This window comes from Vanellus vanellus, assembly GCF_965231255.1.
Source record: "Vanellus vanellus genome assembly, chromosome: 7".
NCBI lineage: Eukaryota > Metazoa > Chordata > Aves > Charadriiformes > Charadriidae > Vanellus > Vanellus vanellus.
In genome coordinates this window covers 41,474,509-41,495,269 of record NC_138912.1, presented here as the reverse complement: position 1 = coordinate 41,495,269, position 20,761 = coordinate 41,474,509, and the positions used below count along the sequence as shown (strand labels likewise).

At 52.6% G+C, this 20,761-nt stretch overlaps 2 protein-coding genes and 1 long non-coding RNA gene across 4 annotated transcripts; 1 reads left to right on the top strand and 2 right to left on the bottom strand.

Annotated features, from left to right (window-relative positions):
• Positions 1-232: 232 nt before the first annotated feature.
• Positions 233-3,128, bottom strand: PAOX (polyamine oxidase; the record flags this gene model as incomplete). Of its 2 annotated transcripts, XM_082486053.1 has the most annotated exons (7): positions 233-407; positions 864-1,021; positions 1,116-1,228; positions 1,424-1,679; positions 1,896-2,095; positions 2,180-2,672; positions 2,981-3,128. In XM_082486053.1, the coding sequence occupies 7 exons, from the start codon at positions 3,126-3,128 to the stop codon at positions 267-269; spliced, it is 1,509 nt and encodes a 502-aa protein (XP_082342179.1). In that variant the 3' UTR covers positions 233-266. The 2 variants fall into 2 exon arrangements, with proteins under 2 accessions (XP_082342179.1, XP_082342180.1); XM_082486054.1 differs by lacking the exon at positions 1,116-1,228 and having other exon boundaries at positions 864-1,115.
• Positions 963-1,691, top strand: LOC309674114. The gene is made up of 3 exons (XR_014269364.1): positions 963-1,027; positions 1,367-1,482; positions 1,635-1,691. It is a non-coding gene; the product is annotated as an uncharacterized lncRNA (long non-coding RNA).
• A 1,710-nt stretch (positions 3,129-4,838) lies between the features above and the next one.
• On the bottom strand, positions 4,839-11,930 carry LOC309674132 (lipase member M-like; the record flags this gene model as incomplete). The annotated part of the gene is made up of 9 exons (XM_082486072.1): positions 4,839-5,069; positions 5,199-5,264; positions 6,324-6,395; positions 7,179-7,325; positions 7,926-8,071; positions 8,791-8,900; positions 9,825-10,023; positions 10,688-10,805; positions 11,826-11,930. The coding sequence occupies 9 exons, from the start codon at positions 11,928-11,930 to the stop codon at positions 4,839-4,841; spliced, it is 1,194 nt and encodes a 397-aa protein (XP_082342198.1).
• Positions 11,931-20,761: the final 8,831 nt, after the last annotated feature.

Below are 20,761 nucleotides of genomic sequence, written 5' to 3'. Positions count from 1 at the left end.
CCGCCCTCAGCCCCTCAGCCCACCCTGGAGCCAGGCCCGACGCAGACCCCGCTGGACGACACCCGCTTCCTGATCGCCAGCACCAACTGGTATTAACGCCGCTGCACCCTTTTCCCCGCTGGAGCCGAGCCAAGGAGCTGCATCCATCCCCCCTACACTGGAGAGAGAGAGAGAAGCCTCTGCCATCCCTCCGCCAGCTCGGGTTTCTCAATAAAGGAGACTGACCACCAAGCAACCTGCGAAAGCATGAGTTTTATTTTCCCACCTCAGACCCGAGGAGCTGGGCTGGTTGCCTCGAAGAGCTGGTTGAGCCGCTCAGCCTCTCGCCAGCCCGACAGCAGGGCCCCGTGGGTGGTGGAGTAGAAGGTGCGGTGGGTGGCCTCGCCGGCAAAGAGGAGCTGCAGAGGCTGCGGCAAGATGGCAGGTGAGCGCCAGGGGCCTGCAGCCTCCCCCAGCCCAGCAGGGACACTGGGTTGTACTAAACCAGCCTCATCTCCCTGCTCTTCGGCACCACGCAGATGCATGACCCACTGTACAGCCATCTAAAGACCGAGGAGCAGGCACCTTCCCTTCCTTAGAAACCTACCCTGTGCTGTGAGGATGCTGGGAAGTAGCTGGAAGGAGCTACATGTCCCCAGATTTCATGAAAATGGGGTTTCCCCCACCCCCACGGAGCTCAGCAGGAAGAACCAAGGTGGGGTTGGTTGGTGACCTGAGCATCAGTGACCCCTGAACAGAGCAGGAGTGGGGAATGCCACCTCCCTGTGCTCCTCAAAGCCTGAGGCACCCTGTTCCCACCCCTGCCCCTCTGTCCCCATGCCCAGGGGGTCCCCTCACTCCCTACAGTTGTGTAAAGCAATTACCTGGGGGTCCTTGGGGTCTTCAGGCAGGGGCTGAGCCAACATGTCTATGTCTTTCCCTGAGCTGCCGACGGCCACGTAGCTGTAGGAGCCCCGGGTATAGGGAGCGCTGTGCCACCGGGACCTGAGCACACTTCTGGGAGCAGGCAGGCATGGATTCCCTGCAGGTGTGGATTTTTGGCAGGATCCAGAAATCCATGTGGGTGTTTTCCCTGGGGGGGGTTGGGGTGACAAGGGTGGAGGAGGTGGTGGTACCTGTCAATGTGCGGAGGACGCGTGTCATGGTGCTGAGAACCTCTGCATCACTTAGCGTCTCCATGTATTCCGACTCCTTCCCTGCGATAAAGCCGCAGAGGACATGCCCATGCCTGGGGAGGAAAGATGGGGCCGAGAGCTGCCTTATGCCCTCCTTGCCCTGTGAGCCCCACTGCCTCATGGGCTACCAGCAATCCCGAGAAGGACTTGAAGCTCTAGATATGACCAAGATTCTCCTTCACATTGCCCAGAACATGCCTGAACCCTCCACCCACAATACCCCTTTGCTGACACTCCTGGCCACATACTGCTCCGGTGGTTGGAGGACCACGAATCCAATGAGCTTCTTGAACCAGTTGGCTTCCAGGTCAGTGCTGGGCTCCTCAAGGGCCGACTCATCCTCCCACACCACTTCCAGGAGCTGTTGCTGGGGTTCCCAGAAAGGCTGCTCGAACTCCAGGAAGATCTTGTTGTTGGTGCCAAAACCCAGCTGGCGAATGGCCTCTACTTTCCACTCAGGCAGGGGAGGCTGGAAGAAGTCCTCATGGTGTTCCTTGAGGAAACCTGCGGGCGGGAGATGGGGCAGCTCTGTTCACTGTGCTCTGAAATGGGGTCTGAGATACTTTCCCCTCCCCAAACCCCTTCCCAGCCTCCTCTGCGTGGAATAGCAGAGGCTGGGAAGGGGTTTGGGCAAGTCACTGCCCTCCACCTGCCTGTCTCTAACCACACCAACTGGTTGGAGGTGACAGGTAGGGCAAGGAAAGCCCTTGGTGTCCTCACCCAGCGGGACGGTGACGATGACGTGGTCGGCGAGGAAGGCGTCTCCATCCTCACACTCCACCCGGACGGGGAAGTCTCTGGCCTCATCCCCTTCCTCACGGAAGGACCCTTTCCACTGGATGGTCCTCACGGCCTTGTTGAGCAGGACGGTGCCCTCTGGCAGAGCCGAGAACATGCGATCGGGCAAGCTGCTGTAGCCGCTGCGGGAGGAGGTACTGCTGGGGAGGAGGTGTGCCCCCAGAAATCCTCTTCCTTGTCCCCCCACTCCCAAGCCCCGTGCTTACCCCGGGAAGGTGCAGTCCAGGCCGGGCAGGGACACATACTCCCCGAAGGGCTCTAAGGCCACCAGGTCCATGCTGTGGGTCCCGCTGATACAACACTCCAGCTTGAGGCAAGCGGCAAGGACAGCCAGCCGCAGCCGTTGGGTGTCCTCCTCGCCCCCCCCCAAAGCGGGGAACCTCCGGGCAATCTCAGCCCGCAGGTATTGTCCCACGCTGGGCGCCGGCGGCTCCTCGGCCCCTTGAAAAGCGCGGGCAGAGGCCAGGAGGGCGTCAAAGAGGTCACGGGCTTCGCTCACCACCCGGGAGCTCAGCAGCCTCCCTGAGCTGCCGTAGGTGATGGAGGGTAGCGGGGGATGGCCCCCCGCCTCCACCTGCTGGTTCTCCTCCCGGGCAGCCTCCGGGCCCAGCAGGCCGTAGCTGGTGGCCAGGCGGAAGATGGGGTTCCCCGGTGAGGGACCATGGATCCAGTGCGCCCCCATCTCCGCCAGCCCCGACGCTGCGGGGAGGAGAGGAGGGGGGTCACCACATGGCATACGTGTGGCAGGACCCCATGTGCCCCCCCCCCAGCGCTGGAGCCAGCAGACCTGCCTCTGCCCCAGTCCTGCCCCTGTGCCACCCATGGCTGGCTCCAGTTTGGTCCCACTGCACCCATGGGACCAGAGACCCCCAGTGCCGTATCCATCCCACTCAGGACGGGCCCCACGAGGGGGGCGGTATTCAGGTGCAGCTCCCCCTTCCTGCCCCGGTACACCCCATCCCCCAGCGCCACCCCCCCCCCCCGGGGCCTCTCCCCCCTCCCCGTACCGAAGGGGCGGGTGCAGACGCGGCCCCCGACGCGGGCCGCCGCCTCCAGCAGGCAGAGGGAGCCGTGGCCGCGGAGCTGCCGTGCCGCCCCTAGTCCTGCCAGCCCGGCGCCCACTGCCACCACCCGCCGCCCGCCGCCCTCCGCCATGGCGCCCCGCACCGATCTCCCCGGAGCCGCCCCTTCCCGCCCGGCCCCGCCCCCGCCCGGCCCCGCCCCGCCCCCACCCGGCCACCCCGCCCCCTCCAGCCAGACCACGCCCCTCCCCTCCAAGCCCCGCCCCCCCGAGTGTGGGAGTAGCGGGAAGCGAGTGGGGACGCTTGGTGGGGCTTCTCCTGGTGGGTCAATGGCTTCAGTGAGTGGGACCAAGCGCCAGGTTGCAGGTGGAGAAGTGGGAGAGGGGACACTTCTTGCAGCGGGGGACACCCCTGGGGGCCACCTCACCACCTTCCTTCTCTTCCCATCCTGCACCGGCAGCTGCCCCGTGGCGTGGCCAGCCAGCCCAGGCAAGGTGGAGGAGCTGCTGGATGCCTCCGACTGGTCTACCACCCAGCTGGCCTGGCCCTGCATGTCCTGGTGCCACCAGCAAGAGCTGCCGGCACTGGTGGCTGTTGTGGCCATGAATAAAGGTCTCCAGCCCCGAGACTGCCTGGTGATTCTTTGCCCGTGATCATTCCCCCCCCCTCCCCTCCCCTCCCCGTGCTGCCTGGGGGATGTCCCTGCCTCCTGCCCACCTCCTGCAGGTACCAGCGGGGTGCTCCCAGCTGGGACCCCTGGGCAGCACCCACTGTGCCACCCTGCTGAGCAGCACACCCAGCCACCCCGGTCATCCCACCGCCATGGGCAAGCAGCATGTATCGCCGTGGCCCTGGGTATGGGCAGCCCCCCCTGAAAATATTTACACGCAAGGAAGAGCCGTGGGTGTCAGAGCTGTGGCACACATTCCTGAAATCCCCTTTGAGCATTTATTCTGGAAGGATTTTCCCCGCCTCTTGCTGGGTTTTCCAGCAAGCAGCAGGGTGGGACTGCATGGGGGGTAAGGGGGACTGTGCATCACCATGGGACACCAGCCTGGTGGTGTTATCGTGGGGGGACGGTGGCCTTGTGACCTGGCCCTGGGGCATTTGGGACTGCTGGCTCCCAGGGATGGAGGATGGGCATTGCTGGTATGTTCGTGCTGACCCTCACAGCCATCCCCGGGGATCTCCTGCTATTCAGCCCCAGGATCGAAGAGTGCAGGAAAGTGCCTGGCTTGGCCCAGCTGAGTCCTGAACCCCCACCAGATGGACACCCTCTGCCTCCCTGGGAACCTGCCTGGGGGAAGAAGGTTTCCCCACATCCAATCTCAAATCTGGGCTGCGATCTGGGGCCAGGGCCCCTCATTGCCTCGCCTGTCGCTGCTGAGAAGGGTTTGGCCTCATCCATCCCTTCCACCCCTGCCCATGCAGCAATCGAGGGCTGCTCTCCAACCCCCCCTGGCTCCCCACAGGCAGACCCAACAAGCCCAGCTCCCTCCCATCTCTTTGTGGGTTGGGTGCTGTAATCCCTGACGCACTGGGCAGCCACCGGCAGGGTTCCCCACATCCCCTACGTGCAGCCCAGGACATGGCTCCACCATTATGCAGGGTGCCCGGCCGGTGGCTCCTGCCTGCCACAACGCCTTGGTTGACCCTGGCACTACCCTGCCAGTGTCCCTAAGGAGTTCCCAAGCAAGGGGGAGGACAAACCCTGACGACCAAGGGATGGATGGGAAGCACTGTCACCACAAGCGTGTCAGGACAGCATGAAGGAGGGGACAGCAGGGAATGTCCCACTGCCTCCACGGGCTGTCCTGGCTGACGGAGAGGGGAGCCCGCCGCTCTACCAGGACCCCTCCATCATCTCCAGGATGCTGCTGTAGAGGCGCCTTGGAGCGTCCAAGCCCCAGATGAAGTCCCAGTGGTTCCAGTCGGGAATGTGGTTGTAGGCGACGAGGTGGGTGATGCGGGGCAGCAGTAGGTGTACATCCCTCCAGTCAGCCGCCCAGTCCGCTCCCCCTGACCACACTGCGGTGGGCACGGGCATCTCTACCCGGTAGGAGGGAGGTGTCTCCTGGAGGGACACAGAGGGCTCTCAGGAACCGTCATCGTAGCCAACCCCTGCAAGCCAGACCATCCCTGCACCACCCAGGACAGCCCCCTGGCACCTCCAGCCACCAGCATTGCTGCTGCAGCCTCCTACCTGATGGTACACGGTTGGGTTTTCGCTGCCATAGTCGAAGGCTTTGAATTCTCCTGACTTCAACACCTGGGAGAAGAGGATAGATCTGCAGTGGGAGGCCAGCGAGCGCTGCTACGTGCATCCGGCATCTCCTGGCCTCCTGGCAGGACGACATCATGAGATGGTGTTTGCACAGGAGGTGGCATCCCTGCAAAGCCAGTCTTTCTACCTTTTTCGACAGGCTGATGCTTTGATCTCCAGCTCCATGCCTGTCCCCAGCTATGGGTTGACAAACCAAGGTGTTGCACGTGACTCTTTGGCTGCCCCGGTGCAACGCTTGTGCCTCTGAAAACCTGCTCATCACCAGCTGCACTGTGTGTGCAGGATGCTGACAGAGGACTTCGTGTTGGTGAGTTTTCCTTTAACAACCGGCTTATCCTTACCCTCTCATGATACTTTGGGCTCAGAGTACAGAGACATCAGTGAGCCAAGTTATTATAAGAGTTGCTTCTGTGCTGGGGCAAAAGCTCAGATACCCACACAATAGTTGCGCTGATTAAGAAGACCTCTCTTGCCTTCCCCATTTCCTATAATTTGGCTCTGCAAGGAGGCACCAGGGTGGGGGGTCTACATCCTGGCCCGATTCCAGCAGGGCTGATGCCACAGATGCAGCAGGTTGCTCAGACTGGCAGAGTCCGGCCCTGGCATCTCTGGGACCCCTTTGGGAAGAGGGAAATGCCATTGGATCCCCCTTTGCCTCCTCATTTCCAGCTGAGCAGGCCCAGCTCCCCCAGTCTGTCCTTGTATGCCCTGGCTTCCGCCCACTATCACCACAGTGTCCCTGGGCTCACTCTGCCTTGGGGATCCCTGGGGACCCCAAACTGACCTCAGCATCCAGCTGTGGCGTCCACATCCCTTCCCTTGTCCTGCCTGGCACAGCCCAGCACGCACACCCCAGTGTTTCCCGGTCCCCAAAGGGACCAGGACAGCTCATCCTGCATCCAGCGCCGCTTCTGTATGCCTGATTTGTTGCCTTTGTTTTCTCACAAGCTGCTAATGTCCAAGATCCTCGACCTCTCACATCTGCCCTGGACACTCCAGACTCTCAGTGAGGGTACCATCCCTTCTGGGTTTCAGGCAACCTACCTGGGCCCAGTGTATCATGGTTTTGACAGATGTTCCATCTGGATAGTGGGATGTGTACACATCCAGCCGTGTCTGCAAGGAAACATATTCACAGAATCATAGAATGGTTTAGGTTGGAAGGGATCTTAAAGATCATCTAGTTCCAACGCCCCTGCCAATGGGCCCGGACACCTTCCACTAGATCACTAGACCTTCCAGTAGACCAATATTCAAGCTATCATTGCTTCCCAATGGACAGGAGTGAGGAACTGTAGTTGCCAGATGATGAATTTTCCAAAACAGCCACTGCTGAGTCACACTGCCTGGAGAGTTGGGTGAGGTTCAGGAATGTAATTTTTGTTAAAAACCAATTGCTCCGAGACAGCTCCAGGGGGAGAATGGATGATGAAGGATGAGGTACCCCTAACTCCTGTGGATACCTCATCTGGGCTCAGGGACTGTGCTCATGACCTTAGTAACTACCCCCGGTCATCCAGGTGCTGCTTTAGCAGACCTGATGTAGAGTGGGCAGTAGCAGGGGCTGCACCCCAGGGGTGGCTGGTGGGAGGTACAGCTGGTCTCTGTGACCGGCAGCCCTCACTCAGAGATGCTATCAGGTGCCACCTGGCCACTGACATTCACCCAGCAGAGCCTGAAGACTTTTCCTGCCCAGGGAGGAGAAGCAGCGAGGGATGGATCTGGCAGAGGGACGCGCATTGCCCTTGCAACATCTGCTTGCCCATGAGCGCTGTGTGTAAGTGGCCATGGCAGGCTGGGCAGGGTGTTTGGCAGGGAGAGGACAGGCAGCAGGCAGGGAGGATTGGCAGACCCAGCAGGCTCCAGATCCCTCATCCCCATGCAGGCTGGCGCACCCACCATGTTGAGGTTCTTCTCATTGTAGCCACCCAGCAGAAAGAGGAGGTTGGCGCAGGGCTTGTACATCAGTGGATGGCTGCACAGCGTGGGGAGAAACCTCCACAGCTTCCTCATCCGCAGTGAGGCGTCCGTTCTGCCCAGCAGAAGCTGCAGAAGCCAAGGGCAAAGTTGATTTCTTGCATTTCCCTTGCATCCCTCAGACTGCCTCCCCCAGCCTGCCTCCAGCCGGTCTCCCCATGAGCTGTCCCACCAGCTGGGTGGCGAGGGGATGTGTGGCACAGGGTGCCCACAGAGATCAAACCCGCTCCTCATTACCTCCTGCCTTGCCGAGATGTGTAAAGCTCATGGCAGGAGGTGGTATTGATTGAATGCACACCAGGGAAATAAATATTCAGGGCTCTTCTCTTTCCACTTGCATCCCTCAAGTGTTGGATTCATTTTTCACTGCCATTAAACTCAACACAGCAAAGCTCCTCATTTCCAGGAGGTCCGTCTGCGAATTCAACAAGTGCCCCCATAGAAAGACCAGTTCCAACACCTGAAGATCCTACAAATGGAAGGCAGGTGTGCACTCAACAAAGTGACCACACAGGAGTGCACCTGCACCTGAATTGTGTCTCTGCTTATAAACTAACAGGAATTAACTCTTTTCTGCCGCATAGGATAGCCCCGGGGACTGCCTCTGGGCATGATCCCTTTTCTAGCACTGGTGTGTTCAGGGGAGGAGAGCACGGAGTAGTCCCCTACCTGAAACATCTTGAATTGCCTGTCCAGAAGGAAGGACATTCTTATGATGGGACTTCTGGCGTGCTTGATTGTCAGGACTGGAGCCAGGGCAAAAAACATTTTGATTTTCTGAGCCAGTTCTGGCATGGATGAAAACGCAATGAATGCTGAGAAAATAGAAAAACAACCTGAGACTTGGTCGATCTGTCTTCAGGTCCTTACTCTGAAGGTTTGCTTGGACCCGCTGCCCAGATCTATTTAGCTGGCATTATCTCCAGTTAGACATCTGGGATCTCTTGCCACCTTTCTGCTTAATGTTAGCGCTAGAGATGTCCAAAAGGAGACAATGCTGTTATTCCTATGTCTAGAAGTAGCTCATGAGGCATTTCAATGAGTACTACTGATGGAAAGTCCTGCACCATTCACCAGGTGAAGGGAACAGTACTGTCATCTTCCATCAACCACTGCTAAAGGGTATAATTGTCACAGAGGTTATCTCATACCGCTGATGGCCCAGCTGGCGAAAAGAAGCACCCTGCATTTCACTGGAAAGCAGAAGCTGTGACCTTCATGCAAAATGCTTTTGATGTGGAGCACTGCAATCTAGTTTTCTAGGTTGAACTATAGTTGCTCCAGTGGCAGCGAGGAGCTTACTGAGGTCACCAGGAGCTTTCTTACTACCCTAGGAGCATGCTGGTCCTCCCAGATGCCTTGTATGGAAAGCATGGCTGCTGCGGGACCTCTCACTGCGATGCAGACCTTCTACCTAGCGTGCCTGCTCAGCAGCCCACAAAGATGGGACCTCTCCGCTTTCTGCTTACAAACACCAAAATTAACATTTTCAAGGTGGTCCAGGCAACCTGATGAGCAGCCCCTTCTAACGCACCGATCGTGCAGCCCTGTGAGTAGCCAACATAATAGATCTGCTTCTGCCCAGTCTTCTGCAGAACAAAGTCGATCATGGCTGGGAGGTCGTACATTGCCATTTCATGAAAGCTGCAACACAGGAGTAGTGCGTTGGTTATAAGGTAACACAAGCAGAGCAAACTTAGCTGTGAATTTTGGTTGCCTTGCATTGCTCGCATACTGAAGGGCTTAACATCTGTGGCTGATTTTCCAGAAGAAAATTCCTATGAGCTGGGAGAGCCCTGTGCTGGGCAAAACTGCACAGAGTCTGAAGGCATCCTTCTTGCCCTGGCCTCATCCTTCCCTGAAAGGGCTTAGTCCTCCCATAACCACGGTTAATGGTAAAGAAACTGTGCAGAGCCTGAGCAGCTGTGCATGCAGGTGCAATACACAGCAGCTCTGCAGACCCAGAGATGGTTCTCATCAGGAATACACCACCAGTTCTGCTCCTAGAGATGCTCTTTCCCAGCGGGGAATGGAGCACCATTTCCTGCTCATGTGCCTTTTAATGTGATGTGGTGAAATGCGGACCTACTTTATTGGCTTATTTTACTGAAAGCATGTTTATGAGCTTGGGAAATCCAGGAGTGCTCTGAAGATCAACTTGGAGCACCACCAGCAGCTTAAAATGCTGTTCTTGGGGACAAGGTTTCGGTGGACAATCTCTAGAAGGTGAGGTTGCAATGATGCCTGTAGACACCTTGCTGGGGAGGCTTGGCTGGGGATGTCCCCATGGAGGCCACAAGATAGGGCTGATGTCTCTGCCGGATGGGTATCCTTCCGCCGGCACCTTGGCAGGGCCGGGCGGCTGCAGGGAGGTGTTGGCACCATGTCAGCAGGCATGTCTGAGCAGGTACCTCCATCCTCCCCAGGCACATCACCGGGAGGTCTGGGGGAGGCCCATACCCAGGGATTAGGTGCTCTGACTTGCTTGCTTGGAGGCATCCACCTCTGCCTAGAGTTTAGCGACAGGCAGAGAAGTTTGCCATGTTTTTGTAATCCGCTACAGCCTACCTGAAATCCCAGAATTCAACCTGGTCAGCTGAAAGGTGCTGGTGTCTCCGTGACCAACTTGTCCCCCGGCTGTTGCCCAGCCAGACGTCATAGCCGGCGTCTGCTAGTATGAAGCCAAGGCTGTTGTTAGCCAGATTTTCCACCCAGTGGCTGGCTTCTCCGAGGAACCCGTGCTGGAGAAACACGACCGGCTTGGCCCCTGGATGTGAAAGAAACAGCACGTTTCATGGAACCAGAATTTCCCTACTTACTCACTCCACATTCAGGCCAATAAAGCCTCTTTCTTGCACTGCTAGAGGATGTAAAATGTCCATTTTAATGATGTTTCTTGGTGAAGAGAAACATCATTCCTGGTGACCTTGCTGTAGCCATCTTGTGGTGGTTGCCCAGGTGGTTGTCTCAGGCTGGAGGGCTGCAGATGTCCCCCCTCAGGGGGGGACAGATGTTCAGACCTCAGGTGCTCATTCCCACAAGCTCAGCACTGTGACCGCTGACAACAACCATGTGGAAGCTCAGATGTTCTGGCTCATCCCTGAGATCGTTCAAGCCCCAAAGTCAGAAGTTTATGGGGAAAAAACTAAGCGAGGAGCTCTCTTCAGATATGCCTGCACCCTCTGAGCCTTAAAACCAAATCTCTGCTTGATACGAAAGGCGGTTGCTGTGCTGCATGCACGCTTTCCTATGCTGGCTGCTAAAGCCTTGATGGTAAATTGGAGAAGTACCGTGGGTTTGGTATTTTTGCTTTAACAATAAATACTCTTCTGGCCTGTTAAGGTTCATCACTTCACCTGCTTGTTGTGTTAAGGGTTTTGTTTGTCCGTTTGTTTTTGTTTTGCTGGCTTCCTTGTGAAATAGAGCCATACCTCCGCTCCTAGGATTTTCTCTCCCGTGAGGAATTCTGTTCAGGCTGACGTAGTAGCCGTCGCGAGTCAGGACTTCGTACTCCTCACTGGGGTACCCTCTGTGGCAGATCATTTGGCTCTGAGGAAAGAAAAACCCAGGTAGAAAACTTTCCGTAGCCGAGGTGCTCATTTGACTCGAAGAGGGCATCCCTCATCTGCTGGGATGCCTTTGCAAAACCAAAAGGCTGTGGCAGCTGGGACATTGCTTTGCTGGGGGTGTCTCTGGATCAGCTTTTTGAGACTTTCTGAGAGAGGATGGTCTGTCTGAATCACTGTGAGGTGCCCAAGGGAAGAGGAGACACTTAGCCGCGGGCTCGCGCCTGCGAGCTGGAGGAGAGCTCGGCGACAGCAGGGCTCCTCTGCAGCACGCAGCAGCACATGCATTTGAAATGCTTCCAAGAAAAAAAAGATTGAAACCGAAGGGATTTACTGACAGCTGACACCGGTGGCAGGACATGTCATGTCATGCTCTGAGCCGGTGTGCAGGGCAGATATATGGCAGGGCATATTGAACCTGCCGAGCTGGACTGACTGGAAGGGCAATAGGACGAGCCCCGTAGGATCTGTCGCAGGGCTCCTGAGGCTCTGCCTGTGCTTTATTTACGCCGAAAACTCCACAGATTGGGAAGTTTTAGTCTGCTGAAATCCGGCTGTGATCCTGCATACACATCGCTGTGTGGTCAGTTTGTCACACATTTGACAGAAGGGGTAAATTTCAGGAATTTTATTGCCCGTGCCTTGGGACCATCTAAACCCACTTTCAGACACCTTCAGGACTTGCTTCAAGCAATCTGCTGCAGCTGAAAGAGAGGAGCCACGCACAGCTTTCTACCCTCCAGGAAGAAGTCTGATTGAATCCAGGCTGGATTGAGCTGGATTGCTGATAATTGCACTTAATACCACTAGGAGGAAGAGGACTCCTTCAGGAAGCAGGGCTTGTTAATGATGGTACGGAGGCAACGTCATGTCGCACTGCTTGACAAAACCAGCACACGTGGTGACCTGAGCCCTCTCCACATACGTACCCTCCATCCCTCTCTCCCCCAGACAAACGTCCGCAAACTTTCAGACAGAGGGCAAATTCAAACTTCTGACTTACAACATTCATGGAAGTCTCAGGATTTATAGCCTTTTTCTGCTCGATGGCGTCTGCTGAGTTCGTAGGTGCTTGTATCAAAACCAGGATTGCAATAAACAGCCACATTTTGTGTCTGTGTAAAATATTATTATTAATATTATCATTATTATTATATAACATTGTTATGAATGTCTGCTTCTACTTGGTTATGGTGCGTTAAGTTCTTTATGTATGTGAAGCTGTATATCATGGTCTGGGCCAGGGAAGCGGAGGGGATTCCCATCTCCAGCTTCCATTAGAGTCCACACAAGGCTCTTCATACTCCTCTGTACAGACTGGATCTGGTACTAGACAAGACCCATTTTTGTATTTTTAATGGTAAAAAGAAGAGAAAAAAGTTTATAATGCAAGAACTAAAGCGATAGTAAATGCCATCAGGCCACTTAATCTGGAGTAAGAGTTTACACTATGCAAGGAACGCATTAGATTGGCTGGGCTATGACTATATCTACACTTTTGCTGTTTCTTTATTGCTTAGCTTTTGCACCAAGAAAGCCACTATTAACAAAATGTTCCTACGACATACAAATGGTAGAGCCTTATAGGGAGGCTGTTTATTAAATAAGTGTAGCCTGAAAAAAACAGAAACATTTCTGATCGCCTTAGAGACTCCTGTCCAGAGGAGAGATCTATTCTTAACATGCACAGTCAATATTTTATATGATTTCTAACACTTCACCAGGCTCTTAAAACTTAGAGGTTAACTTCAGCTCAGTAGCATGGGTTGCAAATCTTTACACCAGACATCTGGTTACTCTCTACCCACCTTCTTCCTCCTCCCAATGGGTCTCCCACACTGTGAGACACATCTGCCCTCTGAAATATTCCTAGTAACCCTCTCTATGGTATTACCAAGAAGCAAGTTACCAAGAAAAAAAAAACCAACCGATGCTTTTTCACCCTCGGGATAGCTCCAACGCAAATCTGAATGATGTGGAGGAAAATACATTACCAGGCAGAGCCCACTGTCGTATCTGATCAGGCTGGTGGCGTGAATGGTGGCAGCTCTATCACCTGTGTTAAAAAGAGCACGTTGTGTCACAGCCCTGCTACGTTGGCACCACGCTGGACCACATCGCGTGACCTCCAATTAAGCCATGTGCGTGCTGGTCATATCTTTGGTAACTTCCTCTGCTTGGCCATGTGGTCATGACTTTCGTGCTTGCAAAGGATTATGTTCCCAAAAGCAGCCGGAGTGGTGCGGCGAGGAATTTCAGCTATGGAGTTGCACTTTAAGCTCATGACAGCTGCAGCAAAAAAATGTCAAAAGTTTTTCTTTGTAAGGGCCATTTCCTAACTCCCAGGGGCCCTTGGGAATGCCTCTTAGAAGAGCTCCTGGGGCAATGAAAGGACTTGGGCTCCACTAGCTTTGCAAGACCTCAGGAGCGTGCTGACCTCTCCATAGACACACCAAGGACAGGTCAGGCTTCACTGGCTGCCTGGGTGGGAGACACTCAGGGGTTACAACACTCTTCAAAAGTGACAGTGGCCAAGGCAACCCCCACATAGCCCTTACAGCCAAGTGGTATTGTATTTGCAACAGGCAGTTTGCAAAACCTCTGCAACATTTTCTGGAAAAGCACCAAGCTCAATGTCTTGCCGATGGATGGCAGAGCGGAGGAGAACTTGTGCAACGCCTCTGTTTGGCTGAAGCGACAGGTATTATGCAGAGTAAAGGTGTTCGTTCTCCACCTCCAGCCCGCAACCTTACAACCTACGCCTTTCTGTAACTGCTTGGTAGCCACCTAAAAACCCGAGCCTTCGGTTGGTTGCTAGGTGCTCTGTTTGAGTATACATTTCCTGGCCACGGATTAGGGTGACTTCTAATGTTCATACCCGCCATAGTCTATGAGCAGTATGCAAGTTGTGAAACGCAGCCCAAAACATGCGTGTGTTACTCCATCCCACAGACTGTAATTTTCTATCAGTGCCATAACTGATGACACAAAGGGACTGCATGTGTGGGCGCTATCTTCCTGACAGTGGGTGTGACCAAGGCCCTCGCTGTTTCATTACCTTACTTCACAGAATCATAGAATCACGGAATCATAGAATCACAGAATGGTTTAGGTTGGAAGGGACCTCAAAGATCATATAATTCCAACCCCCCTGCCATGGACAGGGACACCTCCCACCAGCCCAGGTTGCTCCAAGCCCCATCCAACCTGGCCTTGAACACCTCCAGGGATGGGGCGGCCACAGCTTCTCTGGGCAACATGGGCCAGAGTTTCACCGCCCTCACAGGGAAAAAATTCTTCCTGATACCTAATCTAAATCTCCCCTCTTCCATTCTGAAGCCATTACCCCTCGTTTTATCATTATGTGTCCTTGCAGAAGGTCCCTCTCCCAACGGTGAACAGTGAGGCTAAAAAGTCATTGAGTACCTCAGCCTTCTCCATATCCTGGGTGACCAGGTGTCCCCTTTCCTTCTGGAGAGGGTCCACACCTTCCTTAGTCTTCCTTTTATCACTGACACACTTATAGAAGTTTTTTGTATTGCCCTTCATGTCCCTGGCCAGATTTAACTCTATCCGGGCTTTAGCTTGTGTAACCTGACCCCTGGCTGCTCAGACAGTTTCTCTATATTCCTCCCAGGCTTCCTGTCCTCGCTTCCACCCTCTGAAGGCCTCTTTTTTTTTGCTTTTGAGTGTGTCTAGGAGCTCCTTGTTCATCCATGCAGACCTCCTGGCTTTTTTGCCTGACTTCCTCTTAGCTGGGATGCATCACTCCTGAGCTTGGAGCAGGTGCTCCTTGAATACTAACCAGTTTGCTTGGGTCCCTCTCCCCTCCAGGGCTTTATCCCCTGGTACTCTAACCAAGCATACCCCTGAAGAAACCAAAGTCCGATCTTCTGAAGTGCAGGTTAGTGAGCCTACTATGCGCCCTCCTTCCTGCCCTAAAGATCTTGATCTCCACCGGTTCATGGTCACTGCAGCCAAGGTTACCCTTGAGCTTCACATTCCCCAGCAGCCCCTCCTTGTTGGTGAGAACAAGGTCCAGCATAACTCCTCTCCTTGATGGCTCCTCTGTCACTTGGAGAAAAAAGTTATTATCAAAACAGGAACCTCCTGGATTGCTTGTGCCCTGCTGCTTTGTCCCTCCAACAGATATCGGGGTGGCTGAAGTCCCCCATGGGTACCAGGGCTTGTGAATGTGAGGCTGCTCCTATCTGTCTATAGAGGGCCTCATCTGCTCAGTCTTCCTGGTCCTGCAGCCTGTAGCGGACCCCCACTCTCATATCACCTGCCCCTGTGTTCCCTTTAGAGTCCTGACCTATAAGCTCTTGGTCGGCTCCTTATCCATCCCCAGGTGGAGCTCCATGCACCCCAGCTGGTCATTGACATAGAGGGCAACACCCCCTCCTCATCTCCCCTGCCTGTCCTTCCTAAAGAGACTTCTGTCCCTGTGTCTATTTTGGGCTTTTGAAAATGTCTTCCCACTCCCATGACTGCAAAAATCCGCCTACATAAGATGGATTTTACAGGTTGTGTAGAGGGCAATGCCAGTGTGCGTCCTGAGAGGAGTTAAAAAACACTCTATGGATGGAGAAACCCCTACCCAGCTCGTGTTTTTCTGCTCTACCATCAGATTTCCTTCAACAGCATCAAGACAGACCTCACCTTTTACTTGTATGGTCATCTACTTCATCCACTGCCCAGTCTGCTGCCTTCTACCTCCACTGAGCACCAGTTATCTAGCAGAGGTACTAAGTACTAGTACTAGGTACTAATAGAGGCAGCGGAGACTTTTCCAGCATCCTCAGGCCATGGGACGAGGCTATTGGAGCGGTGTATCAGCACAGAGGCTGGTGTATGATTTAGCACCAGTACCTGTCATGTGATAGAAAGGAGAGAAGTTGCCAACAAAGAGCAGATAGCGTTTTACTGAGAAACTCTTGTGTAGCTTAGTCAAAGGAAGAAATTAAGACCTTTGAGTTATTTGAAGTTAGGAGACCACAGTTAGGTGTTTTGACACTTACGTGTGAGTTTAGATGGACAGAGCAATGCCATCACGATACTGCTGTGATTGTACACTTAACAGAATTGTAAATAGTCATTACTATTAACCTACGGTGTCAGGACCCCATAATACATGGTAGGGTGCACAACCAAATTTTAGATTGACTATAATGGGCATCTTAAAATGGAGCTGTATAAACCACACTCACAGGAGGTTTTTACAGTATTGTTGTGGGAACTAATGTAAGAAAACTCAAGACCATTTAGAAACAGAAAGGTATTTTATTTAACTTTCTAACCAAGTAGACGGTACCAATCAGCACTCTCACACACACATTCTTAGAGGGGCCAAAATGTGTGTATTCAAGTGGTCTGGCTGAGGTCACCTTAGTGTGACATGGAAGGCAAGGGTTGCCAGCTATTGAGTCCTCCATACGCCTTCTGGGTTCTGCTTGAGGTCCAGAGGCCAACTCTTTCTTGACGTCTCCTTTAGGAGTCAAATGTTACCATGGTGTAATATTTTGCTTCTGCATCTTGTTAACTTCACAATTCATAAATATTAGGCAACATCGCTGCTTTCATTTTCTTGTTTGAGGAATCATAGGACTGTAACCCATCCTGCTATTGGGATAACAGGAAGAGAAACAGCCCATGAAATGTGCTGTATCCCCACTGCTGTCCTTCTGTTAACAGGTGCAGGTCTTCTGCTGATGAGTCACCTTCTCTGTGGTGCATCACAGTGCAAGCAACACATACCTCAGTGCTTAGCAGTTTGATTGGTGTTAATCATGTCCTTGGATATCAGTGCATACCATTCCTCTAACTCCTGACCTGGTCTTTCTCCTGGTGCTTTCATGCCTGTACAAGCCACCAGACTGTATGCCCAAGATGCTGGTTGTTACCTTCTATCCGTTACCTCTTGCCAAGCATAAGGGTAAGTATCTGATCTCGGCATCCTGAACTGGGAAAGAGAGCATCATTCTGATTTTAGCAATAAGAAAACATCAACTCTTGTGTAATTCCTGCCAGATTCCCTTACCTTGGAGAACCTTGCCCTAGTAAAGAACCTGATAAGTAAAGCAGTGCTTATCTGGTTGTACCTCTCCTGGTTTAAAGCCCCTCAGCTAGGCTGGGATATCTCCAGCATCTCTGATTACACATTTAGTGGGGGTTTTACTCATGCTAGAGTTACACAGCAAAGCTTGATGAAACGATGAGTTCTTTTCACAACACCTTGCTAGAATTGTTCATGCAATCGTTTCATTCACAGTAGTGAAACTGAATCAACAAAAGCATAAATGCTCCTAAATGTTGATTGTGAAATAACTGAGATGTGGTCATGAGTGGTTTGTCTCAACTAATTCTTCCCCCGCTTCTTTGTTCAGAAGACTGCAGAACAACCCTGAATTTCTTGTACTTCTTCTCTGATGTCTCTTCATTGTGCAATTGGCATTAAAGAGAATTGTAAAGCTAGAAGAGTTTACTCTGTTCATGAACAGAACTGGGCCAACTTCAGCAAACTTTCTCAATAAAGAAACGCTAACATTTTTCAAATTTGGTATCAGGGTGCTCTTTGTATTGGAGAATAGCTGATTGGGCTCAAGTTAGCCAATGCCCTGCTCTGGGCTATCAGAGACTTTCAGGGAGCAGTAACATGTCCCATGCAACATAGTCCAAGGTCAGGAATGGAGACCAAGAGAGGCATGTGAAGAGTATTGGAGGTAGCTATATCTGATCATGAGTCTGGCTAACCTTAATGTTCCACAGCCTCATCCCACTCCCATCTGCCTAAAGTACCAATATACAAAAATACAAGTCTCAAAGAACAGTTACTGAGTCTCTCCTCTGAGCATTCATCTAGCAATCTCAAAAGAAAATTTGGAAATAACATAGGAAATAACACAGAAATTGCTTATAGTTCCAGAAATAAGAAAGTGACATGTATTCAACTGCATAAAACTCTGAATCTACTCAGCAATGCTGGTGACTGCTGGAAACTGTTGTCAGGCTCGCTGTTAAGGATCAAAAAACCGTGAAAAGGCAGTACACCATCTGAGATAACTCGATGAAACATTATCCTAGATTAACCCTGGTACAAATCAGTTTCTAAAAACCAGTGCAGGCTAGTACATTGCTTAAAGCAGACACAAAAGCAATCCTAGGGTTACTGACAAAACACAACTTCACTTTAAGCATGTGCCTGTGCATAATCCACAAATGGGAAGGACCCACCCCGACAAATAGATGTGCTCACCACCTCTCCAGTGTGGACACAGCCTGGAGCCGACCATATCCCAGAATCATAGAATCACAGAATGGTTTGGGTTGGAAGAGACCTTAAGGATCATCCAGTTCTACCCCCTGGCTTGGGCAGGGACACCTCCCACCAGACCAGGTTGCCCAAGGCTACATCCAGCCTGTCCTTGAACACCTCCAGGGATGGGGCCTCAACAACCTCTCTGGGCAACCTGTTCCAGTGCCTCACCACCCTCAAAGTGAAAAATTTCTTCCTAATGTTCAATCTAAATCTCCCCTCTTCCAGTTTGACCCCATTACCCCTCATCCTATCACTACATGCCCTTGTAAATAGTCCCTCCCCACCTTTCCTGTAGGCCCCCTTTAGGTACTGAAAGGGGATCTAAGGTCTCCCCGGAGCCTTCTCCAGGCTGAACAGCCCCAACTCTCCCAGCCTGTCCTCACAGCAGAGGGGCTCCAGCCCTCAGATCATCTTTGTGGCCCTCCTCTGGACCTGCTTCAACAGGTCCATGTCCTTCTGATTTTGGGGGCTCCAGAGCTGGACACAGCACTGTAGATGGGGTCTCACCAGAGCAGAGTAGAGGGGCAGAATCACCTCCCTCGCCCTGCTGGCCACACTTCTTCTGATGCAGCCCAGGATGCAGCTGGCTTTCTGGGCCATGATTGCACATTGCTGGATCATGCTGAGCTTCTCATCAATCAGCACCCCCACGTCCTGCTTCTCAGTGCTGCTCTCGATCCATTCTCAGTTGAGCCTGTATTTATGCATGTGATTGCCCCGGCCCACGTGCAGGACCTTGCTCTTGGCCTTGTTGAACTTCATGAGGTTTGCACAGGCCCACCTCTCCAGCCTGTCCAGGTCCCTCTGGATGGCATCCCTCCCCTCCAGCGTGTCGACTGCTCCACAGAGCTTGTTGTTGCCAGCAAACTTGATGAGGGTGCACTCAATCCCAGTGCCCATGTCGCCAACAAAGATGTTGAACAGCACCGGTCCCAGTACTGACCCTTGAGGAACACCACTCATAACTGGTCTCCACTTGGACATTGAGCCCTTGACCACAACTCTTTGAGTGCGACTGTCCAGCCATTTCCTTATGCACTGAGTGGTCCATCTGTCAAATCCACGTCTCTCCAATTTAGAGACCAGGATATCGTGCAGGTCAGTTCGTGGGTGTGCTACTTTTTTTTTGCATTGACCCTGATGATGATAGAAAATTATAGGTCAGCAAACATGGTGCAACTATTGTATTTTGAATGGGATGTGACACAGTTTTAAGCTCTTCTGGCCTTGCGTGACGTATGTAAGCAGATCAAAAATGGCTTTGCATGAGCACATCTGCAAGAAAATTAAGTAAGTGGCTGAACGACCAACATCCTCTGCACGTGTAGGCCTATGACTGAGGTTGGTTTGCTCACACATGAAGAATAAAAAGGGAGCACTGCTGTGCCATGAATACCTTCACTGGGGTGGTGTAGGCCTGGTGCTGTGTTGTGAAGTCTAAGGGCGAGAGATTGAGTTGATCTGGACCCCGACATCACGGGCTAATCCTGACCTCAGGCCTGTGCCATCACCATGGACCTGCCTGGTGACTTTTGGCTTGCATGATAGATTTGAGACATGCAATGACTCCAGTCCTGGCAAGATCAACACAGCTTGCCATGTAACTCAATCCATTTATTGATCAAGGCTGTCCCAGATGACAGAACATCACAATATTTATGCTACAAGCACCTTGATTATTTACCATTCTGTTTGCTTCCAAAATACACTGCTTCAACCGGTGTTGATCCTTTAACAGGAGATGGGAGGCAAGGACCAGTTCCGTAGGGAGCAGAGCACTTCCAGAACCTGATTTAGAGAGAACTTCACCGAAATGCTCTGTCGTGGAAAACTGCCAATGAATGAAGGTAATGCAATACAAACTTTGTATCAGATAATTACAGAAGTGGAAGAAACATAACCCGAACAGAAAGAGAAGAGACTAAAGCCTGTAATTCTTACACATTTTCAGAAGTAAACGTTAGTACTTTTTAACTAACATAAGTAAATTCTTGCAAGCTTTTGAGAAGACTCTTGGGGAAATATCTTGCCAAGCTTTGGGTGTTTATTTGCAAAGACAGAAAAGTCTTCTTGCGTTTGCATTGACATCCATGGCATGGACCCAGTGCAGTCCCGTAAGAATGCTGCTCCAGGGCAGAGCCCCGCAGTAAACAACTAATTACACAGAAAAAGATGTCATTACAAATATACTAAGTAAGGTAACTAATCACTGTCACTCCAGATAGATCATACCTAACCTATAGCCTACTTCTTACACCCTGAGATTACCTCACCCTATCCTGTTTTCTTCTGTGGTCAATTCTAGCTGTAAGTATGGAAAGTGAAATACCTTTACAGCTGGTGCCCTTTTGATGATAACTCAGAGCCCACTGCAGCTGTCCTACAAGGACGTGCACCAACAGCCCTGTCCCACCATCTCTAGACACTTGGTTGAAAGTGTCCAAACTGCCCTCTGCAACCCACCTCTTCCTCGCAGGGCACACAGTAGGGGATGGAAGTTGCGCCATGGGCGGTGGGCATCTGCCAGTGTTAGGAGACGCTAGGAAGTGATCCCTGAGCAGAGGCAGTGTTGGACAAGCAGCTCTCCCTTATCAGCACATGGCAAGATGTCTGTGCTGAAA